The sequence below is a fragment of the Ovis aries genome, chromosome 11 (genome assembly GCF_016772045.2).
Source record: "Ovis aries strain OAR_USU_Benz2616 breed Rambouillet chromosome 11, ARS-UI_Ramb_v3.0, whole genome shotgun sequence".
Lineage (NCBI taxonomy): Eukaryota > Metazoa > Chordata > Mammalia > Artiodactyla > Bovidae > Ovis > Ovis aries.
Window position 1 is genome coordinate 27411004 of NC_056064.1, and position 14855 is coordinate 27425858.

General features: G+C 51.8%; 2 protein-coding genes across 4 annotated transcripts; both read right to left on the bottom strand.

Annotated features, from left to right (window-relative positions):
- Positions 1 to 543: 543 nt before the first annotated feature.
- RNF227 (ring finger protein 227) lies at positions 544 to 2503 on the bottom strand. Its single transcript, XM_012185682.4, has 2 exons — positions 1937 to 2503; positions 544 to 1838 (listed from the first exon to the last, which is right to left on the bottom strand). Exons 1-2 carry the CDS (start codon positions 2430 to 2432, stop codon positions 1783 to 1785), a joined length of 552 nt encoding a protein of 183 aa, XP_012041072.1. The 5' UTR covers positions 2433 to 2503; the 3' UTR covers positions 544 to 1782.
- Positions 2504 to 7514: 5011 nt separating this feature from the next.
- On the bottom strand, positions 7515 to 14421 carry KCNAB3 (potassium voltage-gated channel subfamily A regulatory beta subunit 3). 3 transcript variants are annotated; one of them, XM_015098628.3, is made up of 14 exons: positions 13758 to 14421; positions 12400 to 12443; positions 12261 to 12298; positions 11935 to 12014; positions 10680 to 10724; positions 10542 to 10586; positions 10290 to 10333; positions 10011 to 10097; positions 9659 to 9744; positions 9413 to 9533; positions 9234 to 9328; positions 9037 to 9157; positions 8778 to 8866; positions 7515 to 8525 (listed from the first exon to the last, which is right to left on the bottom strand). In XM_015098628.3, the coding sequence occupies exons 1-14, from the start codon at positions 13997 to 13999 to the stop codon at positions 8448 to 8450; spliced, it is 1215 nt and encodes a 404-aa protein (XP_014954114.3). In that variant the 5' UTR covers positions 14000 to 14421; the 3' UTR covers positions 7515 to 8447. The 3 variants fall into 3 exon arrangements, with proteins under 3 accessions (XP_014954114.3, XP_042112588.1, XP_042112589.1); XM_042256654.1 differs by having other exon boundaries at positions 9234 to 9533; XM_042256655.1 differs by lacking the exon at positions 10542 to 10586 and having other exon boundaries at positions 9234 to 9533.
- Positions 14422 to 14855: the final 434 nt, after the last annotated feature.

Genomic DNA, 14855 nt, shown 5'->3' on the forward strand with positions numbered 1-14855 from the left:
ACCCTTTTCCAACCCTAACCCTGAGGTGATGAGCTCAGTGTGGAGGTTGACAGCAGTATAGCTCACAGGCCCCAGGGTGGGACCAGCGAGGCAGGGTTCACTGGACAGAAGAGGAATGGGAGGGGTGCCTGACAAGGTCCACGGCTGCCTTCAGTCATCCTTTGGAGCATCCTTTCCACCTTCAGGTTGTTTAGTTCTGCCGAGAGTCAGTAGAGGTCACTACAGCTTCACAGGTTCAGTTCCCAGTTTGCAGAAGCACACTTATTTATTTTAAAGGAATTGGGGGGGGGGGGGGGTGTGGTCAGACCTGCATAGCTTGCGAGAGATGTGAACTGCTAGACACTGCACCTTGACATGTGTTGTTCACTACCAGAGCTTCTTAGAAGCTGAGACCAGACACTTAAATTTTTGAGGCTATTAGATTAAAAACTGTAATTCTAACAAGCAATCAGAAAACAGCAGGCTGAAGGCTGAGAAAGGGCTCCCCAAAGAGGGAAAATTTAAACTGAGACAGCAGACTTAAGGACAGGAAAAAGGCAAAAATAGGATTAGAATAATTGAGGTTTATTAATAAGTTCACATTCTTAAAACTGAGGAAAAGTCAACACAGTAAACTATGCACACAAAATTTAAATTTCTTCAGTTAATAAGAGTGTCACTTTAGGAACCTTGAATAAAACTATATCATTTATATCAGTTGGGTTTTAAATATTCCAACCACAGATGGTGATATCCTAGATAGTCTAGAACCTGGACCAGTGCTTCTTAAATTTTTATTTAAATGGATCACCTGGGATTCCTGGTAAAATGCAGAGTCCGAGTCAGTCAGTCTAAACTGAAATCCTGAGATTCGGTACTTCCCACAAGCTCCCAGTGATGCTGATGCTGTTGGTCCTTGACTCTAACTATACTGTCATGAGAGATTAACAGGATTTTTAACTAAAACTCACACCCTAAAATTTGGTTAAGTCCAATTATGGGACACAAGTTTAAAACTGTATTATGAGCATCTTTTTTCAGTAGTGACTCTTTCCTTGGGACTGTAAAGATAACACAGATAGTATCAAAGGTTTACTATTCAATGCCTTTGCCAGATGGCACTCGAGCCTCTCCTTGATAAGCACTTATGAGCTGACTCAGATAAATGCCCTTTGGACCTTCTCATGCCTGACCTAACTGGTTAAAGGGAGATTCTGAAATGAAGCAAGGCTCCTAACCTCATAGGTAGGGATGCATCTTGATAATTTTAGAAACAGTACTGGGGATGGGGAAACAGTAGGCATACCAGTGGAGGAGGGTAGGGTGGGTACAGTGTATTTTTCTCACTTCTCTTAAGTGCTAGAGAAGTGAGATTAACACGACATGAAAATCGGCCTCTTCTCTCCTGTTCCATCTTTAAAATCATTGACACAGAATTGCTAAAATGGGACCTGTTGCTCCCACACACCAGAGCTGCCCTGGAGAAAAGCCAAAGTCACAGCTAGGGAAACAGTCTGTCTTCTTCCCCCGAGAACGGAGACTGTTTCCATCATCCCTAAGCCACTCCATCCTGAATACGCAAGGCTGGCACAGTCAGTAGACGGGGGCGATTCGCCTGGAAGCCTCTGCAGCGCAGTATTAACACCTCCCAGGGTGTTCCCTCCTGCCCTTGGCTCACCTCCCTCATCCATGCCAATCCAGGATGTGACGGGTGGTAGTCTTGGCATCAGACCACTGTACTACAGCGCGCCCCCGAGAACACAGCTCCCACCTTTCTTCTGCCATAGCTTCAGAGTTCCCCGGTTACTGCGTGCAGCGGGTCATGTGGGCCAAGTCCTTGACCTCTGGACAGTACAACACTGGGGGAAAGGAGGAGGGTTAAGGTCAGTGGAAAGACGCAGCCGAACCCGGCGTTCCCCGCTGCTCTCCCTCCACGGCCTCTCGGGTGGCCCCTCACCGTTGCTAGGCAGCGGGCGCCGCCACCCGCGCGCGGGCACCAGCACCCGGGCCCAGAGCCGCCGGAGCGCGCGCCACCCTGCGCTCCTAGGCCCCGCCCCTTTCTCGCTCTCCTTTTCCTCGTCATCGGCCTCTCGGTTCGCGTCGCCACCCGCCTCATAGGATTCGCGCCTGACTTTCGCCTCCAAACGCGACCATAAGTCCGAGTCGACAGAGATCGCCACGACCCCGCCGCGCGGCAGCGGGGTGGGCGCGCGACAGAAGGGGCACGTGACGAGGCGGCGCAGGCGCACCACGCGCGCCGCCGCCCCGCCACCGTCGCCGCGCGCCGCCAGCTCGCGCAGGCACGCGGTACAGAGTGTGTGGCCGCAGCGGGTGCGCGCCGTCCCGGGCAGGCGGCGGGGCGCGCGGTCCCCGAGGTTGAAAGGCCGGTAGCAGATGTTACAGTCCAGCTCTCCGCGCTCTGGAAGAGACGGTATCCTCACCAGGAGCTGCATCTTGCCCGCCGCGGACTCGAGGGCGTCACTCACGAGACCAGCTCCGTGGACCGACCTAGCGGGCCCGTGCTGGGGCCCGCCCCGCGGCCTCTGGCCTCTTTTAAATAACGAGACCCCGCCCCTTCGCGACGTCACGTCGCAGTCAGGCTCCTCCCCGCGGTGGCACGAGTGGGGGTGGCGGAGGTGCGAGGTCTGGTATGCCTGCCTCGGCGAAGCTGGGGCGGGGGGCGGGGAGGCCGCCCAGGTGGTGCTTGGACTGGGGACGGAGAGGTGCGGCACCTCCAACACCAGGCTCGCCTTCCTTAATGCCCCCACGCAGCGCCAGCGCTCCTTAACTGTACTGTGTGCCAACCCCTAGTTACTGAGCCTGAGCCCTCAATCACTGACACGGGTTTCTCAGGCTCTTTCACAACATACTTCTTAAGCCAGTGACACTGCCCGTTCTGCCCACTCTTTAGAAGGCCCCCGGGCGTTTTAGCAGACGCTGCGCTCCATTGCCCTTATCATATTAAACCTCCCTCTGTTCCTGTAAGGCTGGCTTCCCAAATTTTATTCTCCTCAAACTGTTGAATTCCCAGCCGACATCTCAACCTAAGGAGGGCCCTAGATACCAGGCCCAGGAATGCTGGGAATCTTCTTCCTGAATAGCCAGGCCTGGACACCCACGAACCATGATGGCTCCAGCAAAGCAGCCCAGCCTAAGCTGTGACTCAGGGGTCCGACTTCCGCCACGGGTAAACAGGACATAGTATTCACAGCCCACGTTCCCTCTTGGTGCCGCACCCACCCCCAGCTCTCTCCTCACCCGCCTCTCCTGGACCTACAGTCTAGGCACTGTTGTGGAGGTTCATAGGACAGAGCCTAGACCCAGTTTACCAGTTGTGACACTTTGAGCAAGTTACCTAACTCCGCTGGGCCTTGGCTTTCTCATCTATAAAATATGGATGATAATAGGATTGAATCAGCTTACATATGTAAGGTGATTAGAATGAAGCCTGGCACACAGTAAACACATATTAGCTGCTATTATTATTTTACGCCCTCTCCTATATTGTGTTCACTTTAACTTCATGGCACCCAACATATTCTTTTCTTTTCCTTTTTTTTGGCATAACCGTGGGGGCATTCAGGATTTTACAGTCCCCAACCAGGGATCGAATCCTCACCCCATTCAGTGGAAGTGCATGGCTTAACCACTGACAGTCCAGGCACAATATTCTCAACCCCTATTTCTTTTGGTGAACACAAGATGGGATTCTCCACACTCATGGCATTTACTGGTAACAGGCAATGTAAAGCTGGTTTTTAAAAACTAGATTCTTTAAACCTTAGAGGGTAATCTTTTGTGAGAAGATATATCATTATTTTTGATTATTTTATATCTTTTCAGAACTAAGTTTTATTGTCTTACGGTTACCCAGGTAACCTTCCTCCAAAGGAAGCTATTCCAATGATGATGTCATCTCACATTTGGGGGGGAACTTCTCTTTGTAATAGTGCTTAGAGATCTCACATCTTTTAATATCTTCGGTTGGTGATTAAGTCTTTTAAGGTAAAGTTGACTATATAAATGCTCCTAAAGTGGTAGACAGCCAAAGCCTTCTAGCTCTAGACCTGGGCTATCCAGTCACCTGCTCAGCTTCCTTTCTTGTTTATCAAGAATCCAAAATGATGATCTCCCCATCTAAAGCAGCATCACTTCCAATTTTCTTATCTCTTTACCCAACACCAGAAACCTAGGAGTCAAACCTAGATCCCTTCCTTGAGTTCACATTCCTTTACCTCCCTTATCACTAGGCCTGGTACATTTTGCCTCCTAAAACTAATTCATCTGCTTTTCTCTACCTCCGGTATACCACCCTGGTTCAAGCTGCCATCATCTCTTCTGTAAACAGAAGCCTCTTCACCAGTCTGTCCACAGTTATTCTGGCCTTCTGCAGACTTCTCTCCACATTGCTTACAGTAATCTTTCCAAAATTCAAGCCTAATTATGTCCTACCGTATATCCCTTCCATTCCTGTTAAAATCTGCCTGCAATGCAGGAGACCCGGCTTCGATTCCTGGGTCGGGAAGATCCCTGGAGAAGGAAATGGCAACCCCCTCCATTATTCTTGCCTCCCATGGGAGAATCCCATGGACAGAAGAGCCTGGCAGGCTATAGTTCATGGGGTCATAAGAGTCAGACACGACTTAGCAACTAAACCACCACCACGACATTTCCCTTGCATTCCTGTTAAAAACAAAAACTTTTACAGCAGGTGGTCCAGTGGCTATGACTCTGAGCTCCCAGTGCAGAGGGCCTGGGTTCAATCCCTGGTCAGGGAATTAGACCCCACATGCCATAACTAAAGAAAGATCTTTGTGCAACTAAAGTTCATGCATGCCTCAACTAAGACCTGGTGCAGCGAAATAAATATATAAACATTTTTTAAACAACAGACTTTTAAAGCAGTCATGGTTTAATACCCCCAAATTCCTAAGATATATGACTTTGCTGCTTCTCCCATCAAGAATTGGGATCTGTTCCCTCTCCCTTGAACCTGGGCTCACCTCATGACTTGCTTTGACTAATAAAATGTGGCAGGAATGATGATGTGTGAGTTCTGGAGCCTCATTCCTTCAGAGACCTTATGGCTTCTGCCTTTGGAACACTGCCCTGAGACCACCATGTAAGGAAGTTTGCTGGTGGATGAAGCCACCTGGAGAAGGGAGGAGCCCCAGTCAACAGCCAGCACTAACGGCCAGGTGTACCAGTGAGGTCACTGGATTTTCCTGTTCAGCTGCTCTGTGAGCTGAATGCAGCCACATGAACGAGCCCAGGTGAAAACAGCAGAAGACACTCCCAGCCAATCCACAGAATCATGGAGTGAAAATAGTTTTAAAATGTTTCTTTTAGCCACTAAATTTGGGGGATGATCTGTTGTGTATCAAGATAATGGATTTTGAGGGTTCCCTGCTGTCCTTAGGATAAAGATAATATGCTGAAGTGCCCTACAAGGCCAAACATGCTCTGAAACCACCAAGTCTCACATTCTGCTTGCCTCTCTTCTTTAGACATTCAGCCTTTGGAGACCTCTGACTTGTCTATTTCCCCCACAAGGTTTTCCCGTGTGCTGTTCCCCTGATCTTGCTTTCACATTAGCAACACCCACTCATCCTTCAGCTCTCTTTGCAGCCTCACCATGTCAGATACTCAATGTACAGTCTGGTAACACCAGTGCTTTCCTCTGGACTAAGTTTGTGTGTGTGTTTGGGGGTTACTTTGCCTTCCCCATCTGTAAACTCCACAAAGGTTGCTGAGCCAGGTTTTGTTCACCACTGTGTCCCTGTGCTGTACCATAGTAGGACCCGATAGATAAGTTCTCATTCAATTAATGAATGAAGTGAATGATAAATACGGTATGTGAGGGAATTTGCCAGTGGTCCAGTGGCTAGGACTAGGTGCTTTCTCTGCCCAGGGGGGCCCCGCTCAGGGAACTAAAATCCCACAAGAGGAGCTGCTGCTGCTAAGTCACTTCAGTCGTGTCCAACTCTGTGCGACCCCACAGACAGCAGCCCACTGGGCTCCGCTGTCCCTGGAATTCTCCAGGTAAGAACACTGGAGTGGGTTGCCATTTCCTTCCCCAATGCATGAAAGTGAAAAGTGAAAGTGAAGTCGCTCAGTCGAGTTTGACTCTTAGCGACCCCATGGACTGCAGCCCACCAGGCTCCTCCGTCCATGGGAGTTTCCAGGCAAGAGTACTGGAACAAGAGGAGCAGCATGGCCTATATATTTAACAAGGTGTGACAATAAAGGAAGGTTTCTTATAAGGGGTTTCTAACTGCCTCTGAAGGTAATTTTAAGAGGACTTTTAAAAAATGTTTTGAGCAATGAAGGAGGCATTAAATGAAGGAGGTTCATGACCCTCCAAGGTAACTATTTAAGGAGAGTACCATTTTAAATTTATAAATTCTCCTATGTTTGTTACAGAATAACTAAGCTTAGTTTAGTCATACGTTTTACCTCTTTGTTTCCTCCACAGTCTTCCCAAATGAGTGGGAGATGATAGGAGTGGATGTAAGTGTTCATTAGTTGATCCGGTTGGTTGCTAATCCAGTAAATGGCATGCTGCTGACTTCTCTCCTTTGGAAATTGGTTTTACTCTGCTCTTCGAGCTTCAGGATCAAGGAAGGGTGAGGATGGGAAGAAGGGAGATGGTAAGGTTATATTTTAAGGAAGGCAGAGCTCATCCTCCCCTGCCTTGTGATCCTTAAAGGTTGTAACTTTCCACCCACCTTCTGTCCCAGGGAAATCAGAGTTCTTTAGGGAAGAATAAGGGTAAGTATCTGACATAATCCCATTTGATTCTGCTTTTCTGCCACTCTCACACCTGATCTTTCACTTGTTTTCTTTTTATAACAGCTCTCTTCTCTCTCCCTGCACCATTTTAACCATAGACCAGTTTTCATTTTACCTCTCCTTCCCCAAGTCCTCCATCTGAGAATAGTGCCTCCCACTCAGCCACAAGAAAACCACCCAGACAGTTTTTTGGATAGTGTGGGTATAAGGCTTCCCAGGTGGCACCAGTGGTAAAGAACCTGCCTGCCAGTGTAGGAGATGTTAGAAACACAGGTTCGATCCCTGGGTCAGGAAGAACCCCTGGAGGAGGAAATGGCAATCCACTTCATTATTTTGCCTTGAGAACCCCATGGACAGAGGAGCCTGGCAGGCTATGATCCAGAGGGTTCCAAAGAGTCAACCATGGCTGAAGCAACTTGGCATGCACTGGGTATCAGGAAAGAGGAAAATAAGACCCATGGCTAATGTAACTTTTCAAAACAAAACAAGAGTAAGAGTGTCAGAGGGAGGAGAAACACAGCTATGAAGCCAGACCTCTGGGTTCCAAGGCATGTGGTGACTGAAAGAGGAAAACCTGGTCTTTGATGAGATCAGTGACTAGGCGCAAGATGCCTGGGTCACTAAGGTACATGAGCAGTGGAGAGGAAGAGTCCTGGAGTTTTCTACTGGCAGGGGGCTAGGGAGTCAAACAGGTAAGACTGAGAGCCTAACGCTCAACCCCCAGCAACTTCAGGCGCAGTAAGTAATGATCAAGCTGAGATTTTATTTACAGTTCCCTGGGAAGTCTTGCACAAGAGAGGCCATCATTATTGCTTTAAGATTATTGCCAGGAGGAAGACCACAGTCCTCCCCTGCCAGGTAGGAAGTCCTGCTCAAGGCTCAAAGGTTTATCCCCAGATCTTTTATGTTAGCCCCATTTCCCTGCTTTGACCTAAAGGCTGTCACTGTTTTCTGCAAAGTGAGGCCCAGTGTGCTTTCCAAGGTCTTCCCTGGCCACTTCCACCAGGACACTCTATACACTGGCCATCAAATTTCCCTCACCGGTGCTTTGCTACTGCACTCCCCACTCTACCCCTCTCCACAAGAACAAAGCATCAATACGAATTCTAGTTTTATGCCTTTCTCCACCTCCTGGCTGAGGCAGGGTCCCCGGTTTCCCAAAAGTCATCATTTACTTCCTGCCAGGACCAGCCTGGCTTCCTTTGTAACGATTTTAAGAGTCCCATTTCCTTTTTTCCAGGTGACACCACAACTCACTTCTTATTAGAACTCACAACTCCTTGATGACATTTCAAGGGCCACTTTCGAGGTACTCTGCGTGGGTCTTGTATATGCCTTTTTGTTTTTCTCTGGACCTCGGCGATTAGGGGAAGAGAGAAGGAGCGAGACCAAGTGGCAGAGAGGGGACGGCCCAGTAGCTCATGCCCAGGATTAGCAGGAAGGCCTAGGTGGACGTAGCAGGGGGCGGCGGACTACTTTCCCTCTCAAGCCCCACTGCGGGAGGATATGGCTTTGTTCATGCTATCGCTACTCGAAGCTGGAACTCGTTAGTGGGCGGGGTCGCCCTGTCTCAGCCGCTGCGTGGAGGGATCCGGAGCGGGAGGGAGGCAGAGGCGGGGACGCGTTTCTGGGGGGTTGCAGCGGCTCCGGATTCGGGTTCCTGCGTCCCCGGTGGACTATTTCTTGGGATGCGGCTTGTTGCCCAGGAGCCCGTCTATCTCCATCACCGTCTGCGGGGTCAGCTGATTCAGCACCTGGAATTGAATGGGGTGATGGAGAGAATGGTACATGCAGGGTCCTTGAAAGAGGGCAGGAGGTTCGAGGACCCGGGGAGCCTCACAGCGAGGTGAACTCACAGCTGTGCTTCTGCTTTACCTTCTAACCCTGGGACCGCTCATTTGCAAAGTGAAGTGCCTCACCTTAGGCCCATTCTGGGTTGGCCATCAAGGTCTTGACTGCTGGGGAAGGGGACAGAGATGAGCTCTGGCTCTGACTCCCTCGCTCACCTGCAGGGCGCCCAGGTGCTCCACCAGCTGCTCCGCACTGGACACCCCCAGCAAGACCGAGCTGACCCCCTCACTGCGGAGACACCACGCTGGGCCCGAGAAGGAAAAAGAGAGAGAACTGGTGGGAAACAATGAACACCCAGACTTCAGAGGGGTCTCTGAGGAAGAAGGACCGCCCCAGGAGCAAACCAGTCTGTGGTGTGGTAGCTCTTAGGCAGAGACAAGGACCCTGCAGGGTCCAGGGCTGGCAGTGTCTCACCAATAGCAAGCTGTGCCACAGTGCAGCCCAGCTGGTGAGCGATGGGGAGAAGGTCCATGACTTTGGCTTGTTGTTTCTTGCCATCCTCACTTTGCACTTTGTCTTTGTGCCACTGGTAGCCCTGGAGGCCAAGGAGATTCCTCAAAAGACCATTTTTCACTCAGTCCACTCCTGCCATCCCAAGCCCCAGATCTCACCTTGATGGTGACCCTGCAGGTATCTGGGACTCGCCCATCATACTTGCTAGTGATGAGGCCACAGGCCAGAGGGGACCAGGTGACTGAACCAACACCTAAGACGGAGAGGACGGGATGTGGGAAGGGGATCTCAGTGATGGTGAGGCCGAGGGAAAGGCAGGGATGAGGGGACTGCGAACCAATCTTGTGGTAGAGCTCTGGGAGCTGCATCTCCACCTTCTCTCTCTGAAACAGATGGTGCTCAGCTTGTTCACACACTGGAGGGATCAGATTGAACTGTCTGGCCATGGAGTAGGCCTCCTGGGTTGGGGCGGGGAAAGATGGGTGTCAGAGTACTCCTTCCATTGTCTTCCACTCCCCCCTCCTCCAGCAGAGTGGGGTTGGGTAACAAGTTGTGAGCCGGGGGCAGTAGGTGGCACACTCACCATGATTTCTGCAGCCCCCCATCGGGATGTCCCCCAGTATAGGGCCAGGCCCTGGTTGATGACGTAGGTCATGGCTCGCACAATCTCTAGGCACATAGGAGAAGGAAAGCTTCACTCTCAGACCCCTGGCATCCTGGGTTCCGGATCTACAGACCTCCACCTGCCCCACCAAGACCCCACTCATCCCTGTGAGAGGTTGGCATCTGCTCTTCACTTCCCTCCCTGTCCAAGTCCTGGGGTCTGAGCCTCCACTGTGGAACTTGGGAGACCTCCTGAGCAGGGCCTGGCTTCTGCTGAAGGTTTAAGAAGTGCTCAGTTTTGAAGGGCTGTCAGGGTTGAGGTGCTGCTTTACCCTCCATGGGACTGTTGGGATCCGAACGATTGGCAAAGACGATGTCCACATATCCCAACTGGAGGCGTTCCAGGGATCCTCGCAAGCCTGGGGTAAGCACAGGGAGAGGAAGGTAAGCTCTCCAGCTTTAGCTGCCTAAGAATTCAGACCTTACCCCTCTGCCAAGGACACCTAAATCCCAGCTTCCCTATTCAGAGCTTCAGACTTGGAGCTTCAGAGAATATTCCCAACTTCTCTAGCTTCCGTCCTCAGCCAGCTCAGGTTCCCAGTCCCTCTCACCTTCAATGATGTGTTTGCGGCTCAAGCCTCGCTCGGTTTCTGCCCTGTAGGAAAAGATAAGTCAAAGATGAGGTGCGTCAAAGATAAGGGACCAGGGCTGGCCTGGAGTCATGAGAAACCGAGGTGGTAGGGGTCCTCACAGGCAGGAGGCAGACCTGGGGGAGCAGGTGCCTGGTCTGCGTTCCCCAGCCCATCCCATGCACCTTCACACAGTCTGCAGATCTCCCTAACTATAGTGAGGCAGCCACTTACTGTCCTCCCCCAAAAATCTTGGTGGTGATGACATAGCTTGATCTCCTAGAGAAAAAGAGAAATGGGAGACCCAGCCAGAAAAGGATGTGGGGATGATCGTGTCCCCAGAAACTCCCCACACCCCCAAACATGTCTTACCTCCAACCTTTGCTCTTGAGGATGTTCCCTAGGGTTCTTTCAGCCCTGGAAGGAAAACAAGGCAAGAAGCACTGACTCCTCCAAGATGGATCAGTTTCTTTCCCTCCTCCCACCTTTCCCTTCAACTGATTTCTCCCTTGTAAAATGGAACATAAATGAGAAGCCCATTGGGCCATCAGTCCCATTCTAAACTAAATAAAAGGGGCTCCTGGAAGTAGGGTTACAGTCGTACGTTTTCATTCATTCATTGAACAAATACCAGTTGTGCAACAGTGAACCAAGCTCTGTTCTGGGTGCTGAAGGGATAGAAAAGGATGAGAGAAGAGGGACCAACTACAGTGATGCTGGGGAGGATACTGTCTCATCTGTTTCCAACCATCTGTGTTGCCTTCTCCCTTCTTTTAGTCTCTGCAAAGTCCCACCCAGGTCTTCTCCCGCATTGCAGGTGGATCCTTCACCAACTGAACCACCAGGGAAGCCCAAGAATACTGGAGTAGGTAGCCTATCCCTTCTCCAGGGGATCTTCCCGACCCAGGAATCAAATCGGGGTCTCTTGCATTGCAGCTAGATTCTTTACCAGCTGAGCTACCATGGAAGCCCGTGTAGGTACTTAGGTGACATGGGAAAGAACAAGACAAGTTCTATGGAGGGAGGACCCTCTCCGTTGAGCAGCAGATATGGCCTTGTAAACCAGTGATTGATGAACTGTGTGTCAGAGGGCAGTGTAAAGTGCTTTGGGAGCTGAGGAGGGTGGTGACCAACTTTGGGGAGTTGGGCAAAGGGTTCTTGGGAAAGCTGACATCTGGGACAGGTCTTAATGATAAGCAGAAGAGTTTGCCAGAAGAAGAGAGAGGGGTAGGTCATCCAAAGTTTTTATTATTCCCAGTGTGAAGCCATATGTGCTGCGGTTGTGGTTTGAAAATTTAGCTTTGTCATCCTCACATAGTTGCACATAACTGATGTCCAAGAAATATTTGGTTTTATTTTGACTGCACAGTATGCCCTGTTGCCCTCAAAACTAGAGAGAGAGATGTTGGGACTATAGCTCCCAACATGCTTTGGGGGCCCATTGGCTGAAAGGCTGGAAGACAGATGTTGGGACTATAGTTCCCAACATGCTTTGGGGGCCCATTGGCTGAAAGGCTGGAACTTAGTGATGCTTTAATTCCCAGAGTTCTTTAGGGGGAAAACGGAAAAGCCCTGATGTTCTCTCAGACTTCCAAGTATAACTTAGCTCTTTCACCCCAGTCCTTACTTTCCTGCTGCATACACTTCGGCGGTATCAAACAGGTTTACACCGTGCTCATAGGCTACTGTCAGCACATCCTCTGCTGTCTAGGATGGTAAGAGAAAGAGTCGAAGATCAACCACCAGCCTCTCGGTCACCTTCCTCACTGCACTCTAACCCATCACACCTCAACCTTGGTTACCACATTCACTTCCCTTTCCCCACTCTCCAGCCTCAAGTGCACCATTCTCCATGCTTGTTGTCTAACCCCCTAGCCAAGTCCATTTTCCCCCCTTTTAGGTTCCCTCATACCCCCTCCCCCTGCTTCTACGTCCCATCACTTATATCAATACCTCATCTGAGATCTGAGAACCAAATGTGACCCAGGTACCTGCAAGAGAGAAGCCACGCAAATGAGACCAGGGCCAAGGGAGGGGGTAGCCATGAAAGAATGCCTGCCCCTTCCCTTAATTCCTCTTCTTTCTAACTCACCTAGGCCAAGGCAGGATACCCGAAGACCAGACTTTCCTAGGTTCCTGCAGGACACAGAAGCAGCAGGAAGGGGTGGAGCCTCCATTAGGGACTTAGATTATCAGCCTCCAGCTCCTCTCATTTCAGACTGAGATGCCCTCAGGGTGTCTCAGTCCAAAGAAACTAGACTCAGTGGGCCCACTGAATCGGGCAGTGCCACGGCCATAGAATAAGTGAACAAATAATAAGTGTTCCTCTGGAGCCATGGTCCTGTGCCTCTGTTCCCTCCTATCACACTGAAGATGTGCTGCCTGCTTAACGCTGCTTCTGGTGTGTCCTGGGTTCATTTGAGTCATCTCTAGGATGTGTGGAGTTGGGGTAGAGGGTGGCTGGGTGGAATGGGACTGGCTAATGGTGATGAGTTTGTGAAAACAGATTCTCAAGAGAGTGCTGTGCTAAAGGGCAGACACTGGGGTAGAAGAGGGTAAACCAAGTCAAGTTCAGGCATTCAGTCCTTGAATAGGCTAGGCAGACGGGCCTCCAACAAAGGCAGGTAGGACACCTGGGTGGGGACTTTGAGAGGAAAGACCAGTTCTCCCCCTTCTTTCTACTTGATCTGCTCCTGTTGGCTTGTGAAGTCTGTCTTCAAACCAGAGAGCCCCCTCCTCCCTGCCCCCCATCCAGGTACTCCACTCAGCTTCCCAATCAGGGCTGCCATATGCAAGGGATCAAATTCCTCAAGTGACAAAGCCACTTCAGATCAGTGACCTTTGCTCACTCCTGAGCAGGAGCCCCTCCCTTCTCCCCTACTGGTAGTCCTGAGAGCTCAGAGATCAAGTCGGTTACATTTCATTCCACCTTCCCCACCTGGTTCCTGGCCCTCGGCATGAGCTTGAGAGATGTGGTGCATCCTTCGGAGGGCCCCACTTCCCTCCCCACCAAGAAAGGGTGCAGGAGACCTTGGGGCATGTGGGGGTGGTATCTGGGTCAGGCACCCTGAGCAGGCCAGAGTGAGAAGCCGTTTCCTTCCCCCCTCTTCCCAGGACACGACCCAAGGACACTCCATCCAAGCTGGGTGGGGTGGTGTGCAGCCTGGAGATCTGCGTTTCCCTGGCCTTCCTGGGGGTAAGGAGGAGCATCCCTTGGGTCTGACAGGCCTGGTCAACCTCAGTAAACTTGATTTTCTACTAGGCAGGGGAATGGACAGAGAGAAAAAAAAAAAAAGGACCGTGTAAGGGAGTGCCAGCGATGGGAAGAAGAGATGGAATGAGCCGGGACCTTCTTAGTGAAGTTTGAGGGGGGTCCTGGCAGCATCTTAGGAAGCCTCAAGGGTCAGGAAAGGGAAGCAGATGTGGCGGGCGGCCAGGCCACCCCCATACCTGTATTTCATGCCAGTGCCTCGGCCGGTGCTCTCTCGGAGGGCCCCAGCGGGCCCCGGGGGTCGGGGGACCACGGCGGCCCGGGCCTTGGGGCCCGACCCTCCTCCCCCTGGAGGGTTCCCATGCCCCACGCCGACCAGCCCGCCGTTACCGCCCCCGGGGCCCGGCCGGGGTCCACACAGACGGTCCTCACTGCTCCGGCTGCGAAGGTTCTGCTCAGTACATGCGATAGACACCTGCATGCCGGCCGGCCAAGGCGGGGGAGGGGGCTCCTAGGGGGCGGGAGGAAGAGGGAACCGGGAAGCTCGAGGGGAGACACCCGAGGGTGTAGTGGCGCGAGCCCTGGGAGAGCGGGAAGGCTGAGGAGGTTGCGGCGGGAGCCGCCAGGCAGGATCGGGCCCGCGCGGGCAGGCTGCTGGAGGTCGCGGGGTTTGCGGCGGAGAGGAGAAACGCGGGGGGCGCCACGAGTGGAGCGGTTAGGATTCGGGGGCACTGGCGCGGAGAGGAGAGGGAGAAATGGACGAGGGTGAAGGTCGAGGGCAATTCTCGGAGGGTAGGAACTTAGGGACAAGGAGGGGGCGGAAGAAAGACGCCACCTCTGCCCAAAACGCAGCGGGACCCGCTAGGCTCCCAGCCGCGTCGGCAGCCGGCCCAGCTAATCTACATGCAGGCACCGCCCCCCTTATCTGCATAAAGCCGCCCGCCTCCCAGCCCAAACCTACAGCTTATCTGCATAAGCCCCACCTTCCGGAGCGCTGCAGCTTGAGTGTTTCGTGGGCTCATAGCAACCAGAGAGCAGCACCCAGAGGGTGGTTCTACTCGCTGGACCCCGAGGCTGATCTGTCTTCCACCATCCCAGTGGTTTTCAATCCGGGAGCTATTTTGTCCCCTGGGGGACATTTGGCAAGGTTTGGAGACTTTTTTTTTTTTTTTTTGCCTTGATGCATGTTGGATCTTAGTTCCCTGACCGGGGATTGAACCCATACCCCCTGCATCGGAAGCATGTAGTCTTAACCACTGGACCACCAGGGAAATCCCTGGAGACATTTTTTGACTGTCAGGACCTGGGGGGACATTTGGCAAAGCCTGGAGACATTT